At 35.9% G+C, this 24,418-nt stretch overlaps 2 protein-coding genes across 2 annotated transcripts; both read left to right on the top strand.

Moving 5' to 3' along the window:
- Positions 1–2,619: 2,619 nt before the first annotated feature.
- LOC127839604 (toll-like receptor Tollo) lies at positions 2,620–5,203 on the top strand. The gene is made up of 2 exons (XM_052367992.1): positions 2,620–2,971; positions 3,416–5,203. The coding sequence occupies exons 1-2, from the start codon at positions 2,620–2,622 to the stop codon at positions 4,564–4,566; spliced, it is 1,503 nt and encodes a 500-aa protein (XP_052223952.1). The 3' UTR covers positions 4,567–5,203.
- A 10,585-nt stretch (positions 5,204–15,788) lies between these two features.
- On the top strand, positions 15,789–16,531 carry LOC127839602 (uncharacterized protein K02A2.6-like). The gene is made up of 2 exons (XM_052367991.1): positions 15,789–15,911; positions 16,058–16,531. The coding sequence occupies exons 1-2, from the start codon at positions 15,789–15,791 to the stop codon at positions 16,529–16,531; spliced, it is 597 nt and encodes a 198-aa protein (XP_052223951.1).
- The last annotated feature ends 7,887 nt before the right edge of the window (positions 16,532–24,418 follow it).

Genomic DNA, 24,418 nt, shown 5'->3' with positions numbered 1-24,418 from the left:
CTCAATGACAAAGAAAACTACGAATAGTAATGATTATCAGTGTTCTCAACAGCTTTTCTGCTCGTGTTTATTGCATGACACAATAATGCCTAGTATTAGGACTGGCCACCTTCACCGACCTGTCCGACCAACTCCAGAACCTGTATATATTTATAGCATATTATTTATGTTTTAATTTCCTGACACATTCATAAACAAATTAACAATTATGTATCTGTAAATCACTCGTTTAAGGTCATAGCAGGTGTGATACAGAGGTTTATACCATTGGTAAAAATATGAGGCGGCATGTGGTGGTTTATTCACAGTATGCTGGACCATCTTTTACTATTTTAGGGGTAACAAGACATCAAAATATTCGGTTTACTATTATCTTTTAGTTCATCTTACGGTACTATAGTCTCTGTTACAGGTTCTGGAGTTGGTCGGACAGGTCGGTGAAGGTGGCAAGTCTTAATACTTCGACGAACACCGTAATTGTGGTGAAAAACCCACTGTACGGACTTAAGATAGGTAATAATAAGTTGTACCAGAAAATCAACGAAAATAGAGTGTTATTAATTTAGGAATAAATTATGCTTGTACAATCGACGAAATCTACAGAATAACAACAAATGATGTTTTTACAATACTAGGCATTATTGTGTCATGCAATAAACACGAACAGAAAAGCTGTTGATTTTGAGTCCGATTCACTGCTCTTTTTACGTTTTGGTTTTCGATTACTACGACCCTTATGGTTGATAAACGTAATTCACTCACGAGTCACCGATATAACCATTCGCAGCATGTCCGTGTTCCGTAGAACTATGAAAGAATAAGAATATTTCTTACAGAAATTCTTGTAGGCAAACAGCGCGGACCCTGATGAGACGCCGCACCATGAGACGTCTCATCTGGGTCTACGCTGTTTGCCAAGGCCTTTTTTCTATACGCTAGGCATACATGGGTTAAAGGTTCACTTTGTGATAAGTCAATATTGCATCGTCAAATGTAATTAAAACGATAAAAGCACAGCAAAATTGAATCAAATAATTATTGTTTGGTTTTTGGTTGATCATTTATTTGTATTCACTCATAACCACATAAAATGGATATTTTAATATTAACTTATCTCATCGCCCGTTAATTAAAATCGATACTTTAGCGAAAACAAATCATTAATAACTTTTCATTCGAACTAAACAACGTTAAATATTCGGAATATATAGAATATAATGTTTTTAATATATATCATCAATCCTGTTCAGAACACTGTTCTATCGTATATCTTTGACAAAACAAAACATATCACGTTATTTCCCAAAAGCAAACGAGTATCCCCTAACATCGAAATTGTACCCAGCCCCAATCATATTTGATCACCAATTAACCTTACTTATCACACATCAAGACCTAACCATCACACAATTCATTTATTTGAATTAATTAAATCAATGAGAAATACGTATTGTTTGACTGCGATTAAAAAAGTAATTAAAAGTTGCTTACAAGATATATTTTCTTCACAATAATATATCAACTTATCATCAACGCAAGCCAAAAGCGTGTTTTTGTTTATTATTATTATTAACGATCTATCATTTTTGGTATTTTTCCGGCGATAGCTAGATTTGTTTTGTGTTTCTTTTTCCGTCTGTCACTTGCCGGTGCAGAATCTTTTTAATTGTTAAATATTTTCGTTTTAAAATTCTGATCCCGAACAGAACAAATGGATTAAACACAATTTATCAGAAAACGGTATTTAAGCTTGCTTTATGATTACACATAACTGACATTGCTTCATATTATGATTAAAACAATAGAACATCATTGTTTTGAGTACAAAACGATCAAGTTTGATCGATGCATAAGATGCTTCGTAAAAAATTAACGACGTATAATTACAAGTCTTGTAAGTAGTTATATGATCGATTTTTGAAATGAGTTTCTTGTTTTATAGCGATGATTAAGGTTACAACCAATATGGTTTGAGAATTTTACGCTGACGAGGCGACACATTAATACATATGTAGCTTCATCATATTTTTTCTTACATACAATTCAGTTTGACTGTATTTAAAACAATTAATAATATAAAATAATATGTCAGTTTGACAATCTGTCACGTTTGTTTTATTTAAAGCCAGAGGGAATTTTGTTTTCTTATTTATCATCAAAAACGATGCTCACAGTTAAGCCCTCGACAAATCATAGGCGTCTACATCATATAAATCGGACTAATTGTTTGCTGAACATATGTATTAGATTCTCATTTGCAAATGAACGTAAGAAGTCATATGACGTATTTAAAACAAAAAACACCAACTATAAATACGACAGAAGAAAATAAGGTTATTTTGTCTTCAGGAGATATAAAACTGAATGTTATGTTATCATACAATTGTTCCGACAAAATCACTGCATCCGTGACACTAACTAATCAAGGATAAAATGACGAGAAAACTTCTTTGGGAATTAAAACTGTCATGCTTGCTTTTAATGCTAGCCCATTGTACCGCACAGATTTGCGTTAGCCAAAACGACCTTGTAGACATCTTCAATACCTTACCGAAAGAGTGGCAAACATTTTGCTGTCTTCAATTTCGAAGTATGTCTGGATCAAATTTCACAACAAAGATGGCGTTTCATTTGACGTGCGATGTAGTTGACGAAGACCATTGGTCACTCCAGGAATACCGCACGTGGATAGAGAGCAATGAAATGTTGCTGAGGGAAATAACCAATCAGACAGTGCCTTATAAAGAAATATCTGTGTCAGTGGACATCCGCTGTGATAAAAACGGGAGTGTATCATTACCTTGGCCCGCGAGGGCAAAGCATCTGTGGAAAATGAGCGTAAGTAATTGCATATTGTTTGACTTTCTAAAGGAATACAACACAACCCATTACGTGCAAGATTCCCTTAAAGTGCTGGAATTAGTGAATGTTACTATGCATAACGACAACCAAGAGTTTATACATGTGATGAGTAATTTTAAAAAGATGAGTAACGACTATTTCTGTGGTGGGAAACAATTGGAAAAGTTGGTTAAGAGAAATGTTCGCCAAGTATTTAAAGCAATTCATAAATCAAACAAACAAACGATTTTTCATCAGACTAATGCAAACTACGGATATTCTCCGCCATTCCTTTTGAACAACAGTGCACGAGAATTAAAAACGGGTGAAAATAATGAAACCAGATTAAATGAATATATGAAACTGAACGAACGCTATGTTGCATTGGGGCAAGAGCATGGGAATATATCCAGTCGATGCAACTTTAAATATCTGCAATACATTGACGAAAGTTATTCTTCATCAATGGCTAAACATCATTCTCATTTTATGTCGGAAAGGGCTAGTTATCCTGCCCTTAAGTATTACAATATGTCGCATTCCCGGCTCAATCATCTGTCACCGATGATTTTAGAATGGCGTCGATACTTTCCCAGAATGCAGTTCGTGGACATGTCTCACAATCGAATCAAATACTTTTCATCGCTCGCCGAAAACGGTCTTTCCAATGATACCGTCGGTGTCCTTGATCTTCGTCATAACAATATAACAACCATCACGCCGGATGACCTTCAGACACTGCGGATCCATTCTAGCAGCGTTTATGTTGACATCCGAAACAATCCCCTTCATTGTGACTGTAAGCTTTCTGCTTTTGTGAATTTTTCGAAAAATGCGTCTAATGAGTTGCTTCGAAGGTACGGTTACCTTAGCAGCATGGCTTGTGCAACACCAGAACAGTATAGAAATATAATAGTTTCCAGTTTGGAAAACAACTTTTGCGAGGCAACGGAGTTTATCTTAGTTAAAGGACCCGTCATAGCTTTATCAGTGTGTGTGGTAATCGTAATAGTTGTCACAGGTTTGGTTATCAAATACAGAAAGGAACTGGTGATTTTGGCTTTTACTCGACTTCATATAAGGCTTCCTTGCCGGAGGATTGTAAAAGGAGAGGACAAACTATATGACGCTTTTATCGCTTACAGCGAAGACGACGGGCAGTGGGTGTTTGGCACGTTGCTACCGCGCTTGGAGATGCCTGCTGAAAATGGCGGACCAGGATTTAAGCTGTGCATACACCATCGTGATTTTCCAGTGGGCGGCTGCATTGTGGATAACATAAATGCGAAAGTGGACGAAAGTAACCACACGGTATTGATACTTACGAACAATTTTCTGCGATCCTATTGGTGCAAATTCGAATTCAAAGCTGCTTTTAATCAGAGTATAATGGAAAAGAAACGCCATTTAATCATAATTTTGAAAGAAGAGCTTGACAAGCGTTTGATAGATGCAGACATGAGGAGATGTCTACAGACATTCACTTATGCAAAAGCAGAAGACAAATTGTTCTGGGATAAACTCATATTTGCTCTTTCGGACAGGAAGGTAAATTTGAATTTAGCCAGGATAAGGGAGCTAAACAATAACGCAGATATGGTGGGGATCGCGGTTGAAGCAGACAGGGAGATGGATCGTGTAAATGGTATCGAGCAGCAAAATTTAGCTGGTGCTATTATAGCACATCCAGAAGGCATCATCATAGACGGCATTTGGAACATTTAAAGTTTCCTTTAGCCTTCGTCAATTTTAGACAGCAAAATTGCATTTGAAATGTGCAATATTTACAATAATGTAACTTTTTAAACTAATGGTTTAATTTAGTTATACGTAATATTGGACACCAAACATACATTGAAATCAACTGTTTTGTTGACGCACTAGTTTTAAGATTTCATTTGAATGTGATTTCATGTTAGTGCAGGAATAACTGTGCTGTTTGCTTTGCTATTTAAAATTTGTTAATGATTTCACGGGATCTGGGACACCAAAATATACATAGACACCAACTATTTGGGTTCGCGAAATAGTTAACAAGTTATCACCATAATTTTATTTGCTTTTCCTGCCTGAATAACTTTGCTGGTTGCTTTGTTCATGATTCCAAGCAGGTTCTTGCGTACTGCTGAAAAACATGTCTAAACTATATGGATACTGAGTACACACTATACATTTTGAGACCACCATTTACTTACAATTTGTAACAAATTATCATAGCAAGCGATTTCTAAGAAATGCTTGAAACTGATCAGTATCGTCGTTCATTTTAGCCATTGTAAATTTAATTGTCCTACTATTATTCTAGTATTTTTTAATTGCACAAGCTTATTTCATATACATACCTTTTTGTGCTGAGATTTGTTTAAGGGCCCCAATTAGTATGCAGTAAACTCTGTATAGCTTTCATATGTCAAGTATTGAAAATTCAAATTAGAATATGTGAATCTATTAACACTTTGCTCAATAATAAAAGGTGTTTGCGCAAAACGTTGTGTTGTGCGCTTGTTTAGATGTATGCCGATTTCACGTTAAACATGATCGGTGTAGTTCACATCCCTCACACAATAAAGTCGCAATTTGGGAATGGGGGATTGGAGGGGGATTGGTTTCAGATTGTCCGTCTTGCCGTCGGGCATACAGCCGTTATTTTTCCCTATTTATCCCACACTGTGCATAATTTCTAACGATAAAATATAAATGATAGTCTAATAAATCATTTCGCTGACGTGATGACCGTAAGGAAGTTTTGTAGTCACACTGTGCACAATATCTTATAATTAAATATAAATGATAATCTAATAAATCAATAGCGAATTGCATTGTCAAATCAAATTGAAGCGAGTGTGGAAAAGCGATACATTAACCATCGGTTTTTATTGCTAATCATTGCTATCTATCTCAATTAAATTGTATTTACTTTGTCTCAACATGCCTTTCACAGCAGTCAAACGTGTGTTGCAAAGCATGCTTGTTTCAAGTTTTGCGTTGGATTATCGTGAAATAATTCTGCCTTATATTTTGAAAAAAACGGTGATTTCTAAAATGGCATACTAGTATCTCATATTTAAGCACTCACTCGGCATATCTAAGCTCTCACGTGGCACATCTCAACAATCAAGCGGCATATCTAAACCCTCATGCGGCATATCTAAGCTCTCACGTGGCACATCTCAACAATCATGAGGCATATCTCAGCCCTCACGCGGCATATCTAAGCTCTCACGTGGCACATCTCAACAATCAAGCGGCATATCCCTGCCTTAACGCGGCACATCTCACCACTCACGCGGAATATCTAAGCACCCACAAATTTTGTATTCCTATTGAATACGTTTTGGCAGTATCTATATGCTATGATACACTTTAAGTTCGTGGCTGACGGAAACAAAACAAAGATTTTAAAAGCTCAATGAAAATAAATAATGAACATTGTTCTACAAATCGAGATTAGTTATAGAAAATGACGTCCATGAGAACATTCTATGTTTGTTGCAGCATCGTTACAATTGAAATCATGTTACGTCACTGTACGTCATCGCAAAATTATAATTGATGAAATCAAAACCTATTTCACGGACGAAGTATTTTATAAAAGATAAAATACACACTCAATAATTGGTGTTTTTATATAGGGTGTTTATATAAAGTAACATGAATACGAAATTGAGCCCGTAGTCGATCAAAGCATTATGGTTATATTTGCCTGTAATATGAAATGGTTTTGGTGAAAAAATATATTGAAGTATTTACACTGCATCCGTATTAATAAGCAACACCTGTTTTGAGGTGTGTGTTAGTGTCTGTTACATGTATGATAAACTTACTGGTTTTAATTGGTAACATTTGAACAGGAAATTAAGTACATTGTTTCAAGTTTATATTTGCTTAAACTCTTTTTAATTAACACAACTTATACATGAAGCAATAACGTGCCTACCATGATTGACGAGTTGTTCAATGTAAACGCAATGGATTTTCAAGGTTTATGCTTTTAACATCAATCATTACTGTTGTAGCTGTTTATTTAACGTAAATAAGTTACAATTAACAAAGGTACACGATGAACGCGCTTAAATGGCAACATTTGCACAAATACCGGGAAATAAAGAGCAAAAGTTGTGTGGTCCATCTGAATAGGCGTATCCAGTTTAAACAGAAGGGACTTGTACGAAAATAGACCATTGTCATGTAATCGAAATATGATCTGACCTGGTCAATTACAATGTACAATAAACAATAAAACACTAAAAGATTGAATCGACCAAGAGCGATTCTTCTCGTGTTTTCAATTGTTTGTCAACGTTTGCAAAAAATGTTCTGACGAGATTTCGCTTTTTCAAATTTTAAATAAAAACATGTTTGACATATCGACAGATACAATCAAGAAGTTTTGCAACACGGTTGAGATATATAAGATATGGCATGAGTTGTCATATCATACCATATTTTATTAAACGAGTTGAGAAATTTTGTTAGTAAGCGAGCTTTTGGCGATCTTACTTATGAAATTCCTTGACGAGTTTAATATAATATGGTATGAAATGACAACGAGTGTAAGATCTATTTTATCAAATGCTTTGAAATGAGCTAATTAAATAAATATTGACGCAAACATAATGATAAATCCCGAATGTTGCTTACATTTCGTGACGTCATTAGACGTTGCAACGTCATTTCAGCAAAATAACAAAATGCGATTGGTCAATCGAACGAAAATAAGCTAATGAAAAAGCTTAAAAAATATATTACACATGTGTAAGATACAAATCCCGGGGGGGGGGGGGGGGGGGGGAGGGTAACTTCCTATATACAGGTATATAGGGGTGTGCCGATTTTTGGGGTTGTTTTTCGAATAAAATTATAGATATGGGTATGGTTTTGAGCATCGAAGTATAGATATGGGTGTTGATATCAGAAATTTGCTTGTATATAAATGCATATAGATTTGAAAGTACCAGTATCAAAATGGGTATGATGAATGTCAGTCTTTTATATAAATAGGTATCAATCAGTAGCGAGAAAGATGCAGTAAGTTGACTGTTTTTATCTGTTGATTGAAATTTGTCCACTTTATCAAATTCTAGTACTGAAATGGGTCCAGTTTATCAAAATTTTTGTATTGAAATTGGTCCACTTTCTCAATGATATCGTATACAAATGGATCTGCTTTTTGAAAAATCTTGTATCAAACTGGGTCTACTTTATCAGAGTTCCGGTATAAAAATGGGTCACATTTCGGAAGTCTCAGCGGGACACCCCTACCCTAAAATTTGGGAAGTTACCCCCCGGGATAAAAGTACATGTAATGGTTATATTACATTGGAAACAGGGTATGACATGCGATAAAAATATAGAGATTTATCATTTCTAAATATGTATTATTAATGAACAATGCAGAATATAAACTAGGTTCAAAAATAATATTTATTACAGCTATTCACATAATTACACAGTTTCAAACTAACAAACATATTGGTCTTGACATAGCTCCTGAATAGCTCATAATAAGAATTTCAACTGAAAAAGTTAACATGTTTCATTAGACCAAGTGATATATTGACACTTGACCTGTTATAAATAAGCAAAAGCGCTCTACATAGAAATATTTTGTTTCCTAGAGTTCTATGACATGTGTTTATAATTATTGTGTTTGTGCACATGCTTCTAAAATGAGTTTGACATTGCCTGGTAAGGTTATAACAAATTATCACATTCTGACTATATCGAACAATTTAAGATTAACTGAGCCTAGCAAGTATTACTTCGTCATGCGAAAATGGATCTTATGTCATATGCGGTTGGCGCAGCTCCAGATAAACTCGCAGTGTGATGAGAAGCTACCCTGTCAGCTAATGAGACCACGAAACCTTGCGTGCTTATATATCATATGCGCATGTTGATTTGCAGCTACGCTTGCCGCATATGTCATAAGACCTGTTTTTGCATGACGCGGCTCTAATGATAAAACAATATGGTCCAAATTAAACATGAACCAGAGAAACTGAAAACTGAACAACTGAAAAGTGACACTTTTGTTTAGAAGTAGACTGAGAGATCTAGAAACTTAAACTTCTTAATACACACGATTGCGGTAATGTTATAGATTAACATTCACTGTACCCAATTAGAACCTATGGAGATTATCGTATCTTTTGCGGAAATTTAACACAGAAATTGTACGACTTTCACAAAGCAGGTTTGTTGTGATTAGGTAACCAGGTGTTTTTTTTAAGATTTAGTATAGAACATGGGATGCCATTATCCCACAAAAAACGCGCACACAAAAACAAAATACAGATTTGATTTTAGCTTTTACTATACATTAAATATCAGTGGTCTCCCTTTATTTGCATATTTTATTTTATTCCAAATGAATTTTAACACATATATAATGTATTTACGTAATAGCAAAAATGGTTAAACAAATCAGACCATTGTATAAAGATCAATTATTACAATATTACAACACACACACACATGTATAATCCTATATGAAACAAGCATGTTAAAATGATATTTGTATGCATTTGACTGTTCACAGCAGATATATCGAGCAAATTGGTCTTTGCACTGGCATCAACCTCTAACAGGAGCCTCATTCACCAATGACAAACAAACAAATTATGTTCGGATAACCGCACCTTCACATGCGTTAAGAATGTGCCCATCAATCTCCACGCAGAGCTGTCGTTCCCTTCTCTCACGTACAATCTCTGCCATCACAAGAATAACAGATTTGGTAGGATTGATCTTGTTGTTGTTTAAGTATTTTATCATGAAAAGTTCTTTAATTTTCTTTTAGATTTTTGAAAATAGTGTTAATGTTTAGGTTCAAGTGTAACAAATAAATTACCAAAATTTACAAAAGTAAAAATACCAACGGAAAATTATTATACCACGTGACTTGGCTATCATCACGTGGTCGGTAATGAAGGCCGGGATTTGATCCAGCTTTGCTGGTTTAAGTCAAATCTCTGCGCGGAGGTTGTGTGTACATAAGGGGTCCCTTGAAAACATGCATTGGTACCAGCACGTGTAAGATGCTGCCGAACGTTCTCCCAGCTTTTCGTAAGGAGATCACGATATGCACGTCTATTGTGCAAATGCAATTCAAGGCAAGAGTGTTAATGCAAGGCATCAAACTACCTCCACGACCTTACCAATTTATTTACCTCTTTAAAAATATTGCATTAATGTTGAAATATGATCGCCAACCAAGCATGAACGTCATGGTAGCATCATGTGAACATGAAATAAGTCGAGATGGATGTAAAACTGCAACAACGACATATCGATATTGTGTTAATTTCTGCATTGCGCTAATCTGAAATTGTGTCTGGTGTTGTCAATAATGGAAGACATCACGTAATTGTCGAGTTGATTAGAATTAATCGTTGCAATCACCATAAAGTTGGAACCTTTGTAAAATACCAGTATAAAAGAATTCGAATTGTAGGCATGTTCGATACATATACAAACAGGAACCACTTTCCATATTAACGACACGCTTCAAATATGTTTAAAGACGTGCGACTTATGGTAACACTCATAAATACAGAATGTGAATGGAATGTTATTTTAACATAATATAAAAGTCCATACAACACGGCGTTAAACTTTATCAACATATGAAACACATCATGCATAAAAAATTATCATGAAGTTATTCATTATATGCTTTCCCGCATGGAATGTGCAAATGGTAATGCCTGATCTCACCTACGTTTTTTGAAGTTTATCAACAAATATTAGACAATTAAGATAATAACTTCATGTACAAAAGCCTAAATCAATTTAATATTGGAACTTAAGCGATGTTTATTCAAAGAGGAGTAAAACACGGCTGCCCATTGTCAACAACACTTGTTATTTTAAGCATATAAATATTGAACAACGTCATTGAAACAAGCGCAGATTTCAACGGAATACAAATAAAAGAACAAGAACTAAAGCAACCACTTTTTGCAGATGATACAGATTATTTTACAGATGGGACACTCAATTCGTTTTCAGCACTGATACATACTACTCAAGATGTCAGTGAAATGTCTCGATTCAAACAAAATGCGCAAAAATCATTCGTAATGCGCTTTGGTACATTAAAAATACACACACTAAATTTTATAAATACAAAAAGTTTCTAGGTCCTCTGAAGAAGCCAAAACACGTGTTTTTGTTGTTTACACATGGTAAAAATATCGAAACAGGCAAACCTTTTGAACAAAAATTGCAAGACTTTAAGAATGTTTAAAACAGTGGAAACACAGCAATTTAACACTTCTCGGACAAGCCATGTGGTTAAAACATTTGCCCTACCAACAAGTATGTACACAAATCATCCCTAATAATGATATAATACAAACAATTTATAAATCTATATTCCAAATTGCGAGGAATGGTAGACCTGAAAAAATAAATGAACACAACTTGTTTAACAAATGGAACAGGGAGGGCTCAACGTCATCGATATTACTACTCCAAAACATGCAAATAAAGCCACTTGGGTTAAAATATTAACCTTTCTATCAGAATGAAGTCAATAAATATGGTGGAAATCTTGTGTTTTAATGTCCATTTAATAAAAAACGTATTGTTTCAAACTTTAAAAAAAATCCCCAGACACGTTATTTCCTCTTTGAACATAATTGAATCAAAATGATATAGATAGAAATGTAAATAAAACGATGATATGGAGTAACAATATAAAATCTTAAAAATACTTTCTTTGCCTCAATAGTTTAAACAAAGGAATAACGTTCTTAGAATTATATAGACATGACCTTAGGTAAAAAAAATCAATGATACATTCAACGCTTTGAAAACTCTTTATGGAACACCTAAAACAGATTTTTTAAAAATAAATTACACAAAATATTTTCTTAAATATATTTCACATTAAATTTTCTTAAATATATTACACAACAGATTTTATTGAATATATTACACAACAGATTTTCTTAAATATGTTACACAACATATTTTCTTTAATATTTTACACACCAGATTTTCTTAAACATATTACACAACGGATTTTCTTAAATATTCTACAAAACAGATTTTCTTAAATATATTACACAACATATTTTCTTAAATATATTACACACTATTTCAATACATCCCAATAGAATACAAGCAACAACTATCTGAAATTACATTCGTCAATTTCAACAATAACAAATTACTTTACAAGATAAACACAACAAAAACAGTGTGTACATACTTAAATAATCTACAACAAACCTTAGACAAAAATATAAACCTAACAAGATAGTATATGGGAACATATATAATAATTAAAGAAATGTTCAATACACGATTCTTCAGCGGATATTATCCACAATTCATATTTGTATAAATGTTACTTAATAGATTCAATGCTTTGCACTTTTGTGCATGTTTAAAGGCAACATACTTGTTTTATTTTAATGTAATTCTGAATATACCATACGACGGGTGCTATCATTGTGTGTGAACAGCAAACAAGTACAAATGTATTTATATGTAAATTGTGTTGTTTTGGGTACTTAAAAAGGAAACACTTATAATGAAGTTATAATCTATATAATTATTCTGATGATGTCTAACATATTCAGTTTTAAATCAAGAGCCGAACATGCAAACTTAGAGATTTACAAAAATGCTCAAAGAATGAAACCTAAATTAGAAAAGCAAATTGCCTCTGTAATAGATAAATGATCAACATAATAAAAAATGACACAATTTTGCAATTACTTCTAAAAAATATGAAACATAAGTCCATGGATGTAAAATCTCAAATCGATATTATTGTTTGTATATACTTAAATAACTTGTATGTACATTAATAGTGAATGTATGTGATACTCAAGAATATATATAACAGACGAACATCTATATTTTTGTTCATGAGTACAATAATGTTTTTATAAGTTAAGATGTATGTTAAAAATTAAAAAACTTCACGTCAACAAGAGCCACAGCTTCAATACAAGGGAACATGTTAACAAATATTCTGTACCTTTAAATACTGCCCGGTAAATTGCTAAACGCTTCTATCAAATCGTGTAAACAAACACATGGTTTTACTAATTTAAATGACTCAATAACTATTAGCACACACTTATATGTAATTATTTCAATGTAATTATTCACAACAAACACGATATTAACACACGGGTGCAATTTGTCAAGTTACACATACAGGTTGCAGAACAAATACAAGTACAAAATACAATTATATATAACAGGTAATCAGTTTAAATATTCAACATATATTAGCATTTTATTCATTATAATTTTTTTTTCCAAATGCTACATTTTAAATATTTAAATCACGCCTGCGTCTTGCATTCACACGTGTTTTTTATTTACTTTGGTAAGTGAACGTCCTTGAATATTAAGTACGCACTAGTCAACTTAACAGGTTGCTGAACGAAAGAACGAAACATATTCATATTAAACATTCTACAAATCGTTTTCTATATCAATTGGCAAACAGTGCTTTAGAATTTACGACCAGGTAATGCTTTAACATATCGCATTGAATCCTCAATACTTTTTTTTCAATCGTCTACAATTAGAACATTACGGCAGTGGTTGAATCGTTACTCTGCATCCTAATCAGTGAACTTGTACTCGCATGCATTCCACATTGACAGTATTTGAATCCACTATCTGAGCAGTGTACACTTGATTGGAACTGTCGTCTGAACGCATTATTTCAACAGCCATTGCTACTGCGTAGAGCATTCCACCATTTCGTGGATCATAGTAGCAAACCATGGCTTCATTACTTTACTGGAGTGTGGATTTTACATTTCAATTAAAGGTAAGTTGAAATTGAAAGAAGCCAGTTTACTTGAAATTGGTTTTCCCATAGTGAAGTAATTCGTTTACTCTTAATCGGCAATTGCATATAATGTTATAACAACTTATTAATTGTTTAATTGTATATCCTGCTATGGGAATAAGTATGTTTGATATTTGGAATGTCATAATTTAAAACGATATAAAGTTTCATTTCCTAGTATTTTATCAACCTCGACGACATCAGACGACATCGGTAAGGCCAATTTTTCCGACACACTCAATAGTAAATAAATCAGGTCACTAATTGATTTACATACACAATACCAAACCCGTCGGCCACAACGTTCCGAAGTAGATTTTTTATCTAACCTGTCTTTTAATTTTTTAAATTTACTTTGGGTTGTAGACCAGTTTATCACATGGTGTACATTATTAGTTTTTTAATCTTCCTTTTAGTGTACACTCCAAATTAAAGAATTTTACTTATATAATATAAACGCTCAATCATATCTAAATCATGTGATACGGCCGAACATATGTACAACTAAGAAACGAATTAATAATATTAAATACATCATGGTCGCCATGCAAAAACAATCAAGTTCATGAGACGAAAAAATCACGGTGGCAGTTAAAAAACCCAATAGATTTGGATTAATATTGCTTGACTTCTAGTATTCTCAAGTATTGGATTTATCGCATCCATCACATACAGTTAATACCATATCAACTAAAACACGACTGAGTTTTTTTATTGCATGCGTTCTGTGAATTTGAAGCGTTCGTCTTGTTCCAAATACGATAGTGCTTGATATTGAGAAAAAGTGTTAATATGTTCCATGTTGTGTATTTAGATAATGCCGCTACGCCACGCCTTCTTGTAAATGAAGCGTAGCAACGCTCCGCCCCATGTTCTTCATAACTGCATGTTGACCTCTGATCTGGTTAGTTAGTTGTTAGGCATTGATCGCTTCTATCGTTGAATGATAATAAAGTAGCCACTGAAATTATATGCGTTTCACTTCGTTTGTTTACCCAAACTCAACAAACTGGCGACGAGGATAAAAAATGTGTGGATTATATTTCGAGAATTTTATCCGTTTAATAAGATTGTGCGTGAAATTCTGGATATAAACACAAAATGGCAACGGGACTGATTGGGAACATTAACGCATATGACAGCAAAGTCGAAACATGGACTTCCTACCAGGAACGACTTGAACAGCACTGTATGGTCAATGACATCGATAATGAACGAAAAGTGGCAGGACTTTTAACACTCCTCGGTGAAAAGACGTACGGGTTGTTAAGGAACCTTACCGTACCAGCAAAGCCGTCCGAGAAATCTTATGAGGAACTTTGTCAGCTTTTACAAACTCATTTGTGACCGAAACCGTTAATAATCGCGCAACGATTCCGGTTTCACAAGAGGAAACAAGCAGCGTGCGAAAGTGTGAGTTGTTACGTAACTTCACTTCGGAAGTTGGCAGAATTCTGTGAATTCGGATCGAACTTGAACGATTCTTTAAGGGACAGGTTCGTTTGTGGACTTAAAGATGCGGGAACACAGCGAAGATTATTGTCAATCGCTGATTTGACACTGCAAAATGCCATAGAAATAGCGCTTGCCATGGAAGCTGCACATAAGGACGCCGCCGAGTTACAGTTATCGGCAGCCGCCGATGTGCCTGTCAATCGAGTTGGACATTCAACAAAACCCAAGAAATGGAAGCATCACAAACATGCCAAAGAGAGCAGCAAGTGCATCCATTGTGGAAAAACTAACCACTCCTCCGAGAAATGCAGACTGAAAGATGCAGTTTGTCATCACTGTAAAGCAAAGGTACATATAAAGGCTATATATAGGAAGCTTATGTCGGTGCAGTGTATGGAGGAAAACGTTTACGTGATCAACACTGTGAACAAAGGAGACAACGGGAAATTTTTTCGTAAAGCCGAAGATTAACGATGTCGAGGTACCCATGGAGCTTGATACAGGATCAGCAGTTACCCTCATATCAAACAAGGATTTCCGAAAACGATTCGGAAATATGAAGCTCGATCCTGCTTTTTCCATACTGAAGACATATTCAGGCGATGTCATAGAGCAACAAGGGACAGTTATGGTGCATGTCAGTTATAATGGACAATCGCGAACAATGCGACTTTGCGTCGTAAAAGGTGATGGGCCTGCACTGTTCGGAAGGGACTGGCTGAGTCACATCAGACTGGACTGGGACACACTTTTTAACATGAACTCTGTGACAACGGAAGGCCTGAAGGTACGTCTAAATTATATACTTGACAAACATAAAGACGTGTTAAGTGACGGTATAGGACAGGTGAAGGGCATTAAGGCAAGGCTCACCCGAAATAAAAATGCTCAGCCTAAATTCATAAAGGCTAGGCCGGTACGTACTCTATTAAGCCAAAAATAGAGAAAGAACTGGACAGTCTCGAGAGTCAAGGAATCATCTCGAAAGTGGACACCAGTGAATGGGCGACACCGATCGTTCCTGTCGTAAAAGGAAACGGCGATGTGAGAATATGCGGTGATTTTAAGGTTACCGTAAATCAATCAATCAAGGTTGATAGATATCCTCTCCCAAGAATCGAGGACATTTTCGCCAATCTGTCAAATGGTCGAAAATACAGCAAGCTTGATATAAGACAAGCGTACCTACAACTAGAATGCGAGGACGAAACCAAGGAGTTGCTAACGATCAACACCCACAGAGGATTGTACCGTTTCAACCGGATGCTATATGGGGTTTCTTCTGCTCCAGCTATATGGCAACGCACAATGGACCAAATTCTTCAAGGAATCCCTGGGATGCAGTGCATGCTGGATGATATGGTGATTACTGGTGAAAGTGATATTGAATACACCACCTCCATGTGATGTTACATCACTTAGGGCATATCTCGGGGTACTCAATTATTACCATCGTTTTCTGCCAGATCTCGCGACCGTAACAAAGCCCATGAACGCGTTGCTCGAGAAAAATCGAAAATTCGTCTGGTCAAAATAATGCCAGAGCGCGTTCGAAAAGTCGAAAACACTTCTAATTACGGAACCTGTTCTAACACACTACAACCCGGAACTTCCGGTTAGGCTCGCGTCGGATGCCTCACCGTTCGGTATTTCCGGTATATTGTCACACGTTATGCCAGATGGCTCAGAAAAGCCGATCGCGTTCGCATCAAGGTCACTTACCAAAACTGAAATGAAATATGCTCAAATCGATAGGGAAGCATTGGCAATTTATTGGGCAGTACAAAAGTATTACCCATATCTCTATGGTAGAAAGTTCACATTGGTTACTGATTGCCAACCCCTCACTTCAATATTCAGCCCGAGCAAAAGCATTCCGGCAACGACTGCCGCACGCGTTCAGAGATATGCTATATTTCTCTCTGGATTCGATTACGATATACAGTACAAAAGTACTAAAACGCATACTAATGTGGACGGATTGTCGCGTTTACCCGCGCCGTCAAAGGAAAAGGGTAAAGAAATTTCAGTCGAAGATGTGTTCTACACTTCTCAGTTAGAACAAATTCCGGTCACGAGCGCGGAAATCAGCCGTGAAACTAGGCGGGAGCGCGTTATGTCACGTGTATTTAGGCAAGTACAACAAGGTTGGAATACCAATGATAATGACCCTCTTTTGAAAGGCTATTACGCGCGACGAAATGAATTGACGATTCACCACGGATGCTTAATGTGGGGCATTAGGGTGATAATTCCCATTAAGATGCGCAAACGTGTGCTTGATTTATTGCACATCAGCCATCCAGGTATCGTTAAAATGAAGGCACTAGCGCGTAGTTACGTCTGGTGGCCTGGCATTGACACTGACATCGAACACATGGTTAAAAGATGCGAACCGTGTCAGATGCAACAGAAATCGCCCGCGAAAGTACAGTTACACCCGTGGGAATGGCCTACGTCAAGTTGGGAGCGAATACATGTAGATTTCATAGGTCCATTTCTTGGACGCATGTTTTTAGTTATCGTAGATGCTCATTCGAAATGGCCAGAAGTCATCGAAATGAAATCGATAACTTCTGAAAGAACAAATGAAGAATTACGTACAATATTCGCAAGATACGGCTTGCCCAAGCAATTAGTATCAGACAATGGTTGTCAATTTACATCTGAAGAATTTTCTCTGTTTATGAAGAGAAACGGGATATGTCATATAAGCACTGCGGTAGCAAAACCGTCCACAAATGGTCTTGTGGAAAGGTTCAATGGCTCTTTCAAATCTGCAATGCGCGCTTTAATGCATGAAAACACCGATTTCAATTTGAAGATAAACTCTGTCTTGTTGGCATATCGTAATACGCCACATTGTACGACGGGGGAAACTCCTGCAAAACTGTTTTTCGGTCGGAATTTGCGCAGTTAACTTGATTTGATGATACCCGACACACAGTCACGAGTCACTAATGGTCAAATGCAATTGTCAATGGCTGACAATAGACAAGTTCGCGAATTCGAATTAGGCCAACGTGTCTAAGCGCGAGATTTCAGACCTACTTCAAGGGAAAAATGGATCCCTGGGTCAATAGTTTCTCGAGATGGTCCACTATTATACAAAGTAGATATCGGGAATAATATGACATGGAAACGCCATGTTGATCAGCTTCGCGCGTCGGAAATGCAGAAGTATTATGGTATAAATGTACCTGTTTTCACACCCCTAGAAACTACTTTAAATGCCGCGAACACAAATGTCAGTGAACTTCAGCCGGCACCGAATTCGATGGAAATAAATGAGTCCCGGGATAATCGTTGTAATGATACGGATTTACGATTGCCAGAAAGACGCTATCACTTACGCAATAGAAGACCGCCCGAACGCCTGCAGTACTAATGACACTGATGGTATAATGTTAAGCCAGTTACGTTTTATAGTGGCATACAGACATTAACTTTAGTTGGCAGGAGAGAAAGACAGGTCATCAGTTGTTTTTACAACCTGTGTCGAATTCGGACGCTCACTAATGTTCTTTGGTTGCATGCTATAATGAATAAAAGGTCATGCTTAGTTTAGAGAGGTCATGAACTTGAAATGGAAAAGTTTTATTTATTTATTATTCTAATGGTTAGAATTGTGTTCATTGATATTTACATGTAAACGGATTTGTATGTATGTTCATTTTTATTTATATGTATGATCAATGAAATTAAAAAGGGGAGAATTGTTGTGTATTTAGATAATGCCGCTACGCCACGCCTTCTTGTAAATGAAGCGTAGCAACGCTCCGCCCCATGTTCTTCATAACTGCATGTTGACCTCTGATCTGGTTAGTTAGTTGTTAGGCATTGATCGCTTCTATCGTTGAATGATAATAAAGTAGCCACTGAAATTATATGCGTTTCACTTCGTTTGTTTACCCAAACACAACATTCCACTTCAGGAAATCTGATTAAACTTTATATTTCATATACCGTTGGAACAGTTGGAACAGTTGTACAATCGTTACAACACAAAATCAAAGTAAGAGCTGGTGATTGAACCAGTTGACTTTTCTTCAAATTCAGCTTTTATTTTTGTTCCCCCAAAAATCATTCGAGCGGTGACAACTCTGTCCGTTCCATGCCCAGAAAAAGGGACTGTAACAGATCCGATTTTCGTACAGCCCACATCAGTAACAAACTTTACATCATCGCTTTTTGTTGTGTATATATCGAACAGCATACTCGTTTGATTTGCCGTAATAGGTGTATACTCCTTTTCCTCTTGTTTCTCCCCATTAATAAGTTTCTGACCAGATTTAACCAAGTCAACAAAAATGTCAACGCATCGGTTTTTATCTGCAATTAATTTAAGCTTTTCCAGTGGAAAAAACAATCAAGTTTACATACACAATGAGTAAGGAACTTTTGGACACAGAAACATGTGCACTCTATGTTAAACAGCAATCTCTAGAGTGAACGAATACGTCTTGACTATATCAGCTTGTATAGGCTCGTGCCCACAAACATCATGTGTTACTCCCACTTTTGGACAATGAGACATATTTTGGACGTTGAATAGTTAATACAAATAGCTTAAAGCCACTTACACAAATCGCAATTGACGTATGTAAACGTTATCGGACAGGTGCATATGGTGCTTTTAGAAGTCAAGCGATTCGATCAGCGAAGAAGCAACGTGTTTACTTTAGTCCTTTTTAGCATTTTGTATTTCCTTTACATATACATCTCTAGTTCGGAGCTTTCGATAACTAAATAGCGGGAATTAGACGTTCAAACATGATTTACATGCTTAATGGTAATTTAAAATGAGGCATATACATGGCAACTTACTATATCCGTTTTAGGTGCGGCTGGTGTTCACTTAAAATATCAGTCAATGATCTGAGTAAATCCTTTTTGGGGAAGTTTTGAAACGAATGACAAGGTGTTAACACATACGCTATATTTGGTAAATTGTTACGGGTGCGTATCATGCCTAAATATACATACGTGTTTCCTCTTTCCGACCCATGCAAACTAGGGTTTTCAAGTTGGCAGTTACATTATTTGTTTCCGTTAAAAGTGTGTACTCGACAATTGAACTAATATGTGTAGCAGTACTAAAACAATATCTGCATGTACTATAGAACAGATATAAATCAAAGTACTGACAGTACTGGCGTGACGATGCTTTTGAAGAAGATGGATATATAAAAGCATCAATTTAAGTTGATCCACATCATCACAATTGTGTATGTGGGTACTAAAGAACATTTTGGTACAAACATTTTGGGAACGAAAACATTATGCCAAAAAAAAATTGGTTACGAAAAAAAAATAGAGTACGAACAAAAATTGAGTACAAAAAAGAATTGGGTACGAAAAAAAATTGGGCACGAACAAATTTTGGAACGAAAAAAAAATTGGGTAAAAAAAAAAATTGGGTACGAAAACTTTTTGGTACGGAAAATAAATTGGGGGTACGGGGACTTAGTACCCCTGGGGAACTTGACCCAAAGTCAAGTCACATATTTCAATCTAGGCCATGTCAAACTCAAAGTGTCAAAGTTAAATGAAAGATGCGTTCATTAATTATTGTCCCATTGTTTACTACTGCTGTGAGATTTTATATAATATAACTGATGACCATCATGTGAAAGAAAATTCACATTGTCTTAGTATATCAGGTATAGCAGCCTTTTAGATAACACAGTTGGCTAGTTTTCAATGTCGCTTCTTGGATCAAATCCGCAGCACAACCTCCTGCAATCAAAGATGACACTCTACCACTAGGCTTTTAGGAAGATTCTGAAATTGTTCGATCCCTCGTCAGAGCAATCAAACAAAAAATTAAGTCAAATATTGACTCGGTATTATTGAGTCAGTTCATGAGAGATAATGGAAGATGCAACATCTCTCAGGCCCCCTAGCATCGCGTTAAGCAGTATTCGATTCTCAACAAGAAAGTGATGGAGTCATTGATCTCGAGGGACCGGAAAAAAACACTTGATTAATGTTCGAAATAAAGTCAGTTGATTAATGACAATACTATTATTAGAGCCAGGTCACAGGGAAAGGGCAGTCTAATCAGTATCCAATTAAACTATTTGTTGTTGTCAGAAAACAGCTTTTCAGCAAACAGCTTTCAGGCGACTGCAGGCTGGCCACAATGGCCTTAATGTCTCTTTTACTGTGACAAAGTTCATTAGACTTAAAAAAATGATATTTAATACAGTCGATTGGTGTATAACGGAAAGCTAAAAAATTCGAGTCTCATTTCAACGTAAACACCATGCATTTAGTAATTAAACTTTTAAACCTCGAAAGACAAATGTCTTTCCTATTGAAACATGCCAGCGGTTTTAAAATTCCGACAAATAGTTTTTGTTTACAGCGCAAATTTCAGGGTTAACTGATTCAGCAATTACCGGATCGCTTAGGTCATTATCGGATTACATGTGTATCGTGTTATTTCTTGAAATTTTACCCAACATTTGTAAAACATATTGCAAGATATGTACATTTCCAAAAAAGGAACTTCATTTCTGCGTTTAGTAAGACCGAGTTCATGAAAATCGCTGCACAATTGATGAAGTAATGGCGCTTCAAAGCGATGCACCCTATATTCGGGTCGTTTTGAGTTGAATACCTTGTTATATATATAGATTTGATAGTGAACACTATCTTTTCAGAGAAATCGATTTTTCGTTATAATTTTATTATTTTTCATTCAAAATGATGTTTTTTACTAATAAATATTATAGCCACGCGCTACCCACATGTGTATTAGACAACTTCAATTGAGTTTCCATTTAGTTTGAGACAATCCCCACATTCCCGAATATGTGTCGCCACATGTCATTTATTCACTGAATCACAAGTTGCAGCTCTCATGCTTATTTTATGTGGTACGCATCAATTTGGTTTCTGAACATTCTTACTTTTAGAAAGGACACATTATACTACAGTATTACATCAATGAACATAATGTTTACCAAACAAAAATCTGCAAAATTCAGGAAACTATACGTCTTCACTTTCCCTTTCGTCACAAAAACGGTGCGTACATAACGTGACCTCCGAAAAAGCGGACTTCCGGTTTGAATGTAAACACATACGTTGAAAATGTAATCTATGAAATAAAATAAACGCGAGTGATCTGAGTGAATGTGAATGTCTTAAAATGGTTGGATTATGTTAATATGGACTATGTGCACGAGAAACAAGTAACGAGCCTTTGTTAAACGTGTTTTAGATTGTAGTTCTTGATTTACATTTCGCCCCGCCGTATTTTCGCGCGGGTGGGGTACATAATAAAGCATAATATTCAAATCTTATAGACATATAGACAGCAATCACAGGCTTACAAACTAGTTCTATCCTGTCAGCATTCTACCCGTTATTTTGTTGTGAACTCGTCACGCATGACCGGGTCGCCTAATTGAAAATCGCTAATTGTCGCCGTTCCGAATAAACCGTTAAACACGTATACGTCCACGGAAAAAAACTTGAGAAAACCTAAATATAAACATTATAATGAGCAAAAGGCAATACTCATCCACAGCTAGTGAGAGCAACGCTAGCCTGAGTGAAGTACCTGTCTTCGATACACCAAACTCAAATAAACCAAACAAGCAGAACAAAAAAAGTAGTAAAAAGACGAAAACAGATCAAGGAAATCAAAATCAGAAAACCATGACGGACGTGCAAAGCGGGGCAACAAAAACCGTGACCGAGCACACGGAAACATTAATCGGAAAACGTCTCGATGAAATTAGCTCCAAGCTTACAAACGTGCTTACAAAAAATGACACTTTTCTAATCAAAACCATAATAAAGGAAACTCTTGAAGAAATAAAGGAAAAGTTTTTAGGAAGTGTTTTAAAAAAACTTGAAATACTAGAAAGTAGCGTTTTTGAAACTAAAAACGAAATAGACTCATTACACAAAATAATTAAGGAACAGAAGAGTGAAATCGATTGCCTGAAAAAATTGCAATACGATACAGAGTGCAGCCAAACATCCGGTCAAAATGATCTTGAACAATATGGCCGGAGAAACAGCATTCGTATTACTGGCCTCTCCAATGATTCGGACCAACAGTCGTCAATGGCCGTGGCCGACGAAACGGTCTTAATGTTAAATGACAAGCTAGGCATGCAACTCGAGACCAAAGATATCGATATTGCCCATCGCCTCGGAAAATATGTAGAGAATAAATGCAGGCCAGTCATTGTAAAACTCGTCAGACGCCAAACGAAAATCGAAATAATGAAGCGTGCCAATCGTCTAAAGAATACTGGCATCTTCATTAATGAAGACCTGACAAAGATGAATGCAGAAGTTCTGGCTTCATTACGTCTCAAAGAACCTGAGTTGGTGGAGAAGGCCTGGTCCCGCGACGGGAAACTTTTCGTACGCTATCGGGGACAAGACCGTAACGAGCTAGTGACATTTGATAAATACAAACTCTGGCTGGCAAAGGCATGGCCAAACAAAAAGCATGCGACAAACAATACAACTTACGCCCGAAAAGTGTCAAATGGCAGCAGCTCAAGATCGACCAACAGAACACAATCAATAAAATAGGGGCGATAACTCTGGACCCGGACATTAAACACTCTCTTTCTATAGATACCCTGTAGAACCCAATGTGTATTTTCCCTTTAGAAAGTATGTTTTCGTGATATCACATGTAGCTGTGTTTTTGTAAGTTAAATGTAATTTGTAACACACACAAATACACACACACCACACAGACGCATGCTACCATATAGACGCACGCATGTAAGTACGCAGGCACACACACGCGCGCATGCATCCATACACTTACACAAACACACATTTACTTGGCGCACGAACCATTACCTATAGACAGCTATACATTTTTGTCACAAACTAATAATCACATTCTTAACAACCATCGGATATCATAAAACACGTACCTATTAAACTTGTTAAGATTTATTCATATCCCCAAAAACTGCGTGCAATTTACTGTATAACTTAATTTATCTATTTGAAATGGGAATTGTGTATATATTCGTATGTTGTTACCTCATTCATTCAAAACATTGCCATAAAATTTTAAAATGTACACATTTCCGCAATGAACGTATCGCAGAGAAAAAGCAAACCCACTTAAGAGGGAGTATACTTTAAATATGTAAACAGGGTAGTGTTTGTTTCCCGATCCTTTCAGCAAGGTATTTTTGATGATAAATGTTATGATAATAGAAATATTTAGAGTTTTTTTTTTCCAATAATTGAACAGCCAGTGATCTACTAATATTAAACATTTTATACAGTGTTTTTATA

The sequence above is a fragment of the Dreissena polymorpha genome, chromosome 7 (assembly GCF_020536995.1).
Source record: "Dreissena polymorpha isolate Duluth1 chromosome 7, UMN_Dpol_1.0, whole genome shotgun sequence".
Taxonomy (NCBI): Eukaryota; Metazoa; Mollusca; class Bivalvia; order Myida; family Dreissenidae; genus Dreissena; species Dreissena polymorpha.
This window is presented reverse-complemented; position numbering and strand designations above follow the sequence as displayed.

Coding starts and splice junctions, on each gene's coding strand:
- LOC127839602 (XM_052367991.1), top strand. CDS start 15,789: ATGCGACTTTGCGTCGTAAAAGGTGATGGGCCTGCACTGTTCGGAAGG. Junction 15,912..16,057: donor TGACAACGGAAGGCCTGAAG/GTACGTCTAAAT, acceptor TACTCTATTAAG/CCAAAAATAGAGAAAGAACT.
- LOC127839604 (XM_052367992.1), top strand. CDS start 2,620: ATGGCGTTTCATTTGACGTGCGATGTAGTTGACGAAGACCATTGGTCA. Junction 2,972..3,415: donor AGAGTTTATACATGTGATGA/GTAATTTTAAAA, acceptor CGATGATTTTAG/AATGGCGTCGATACTTTCCC.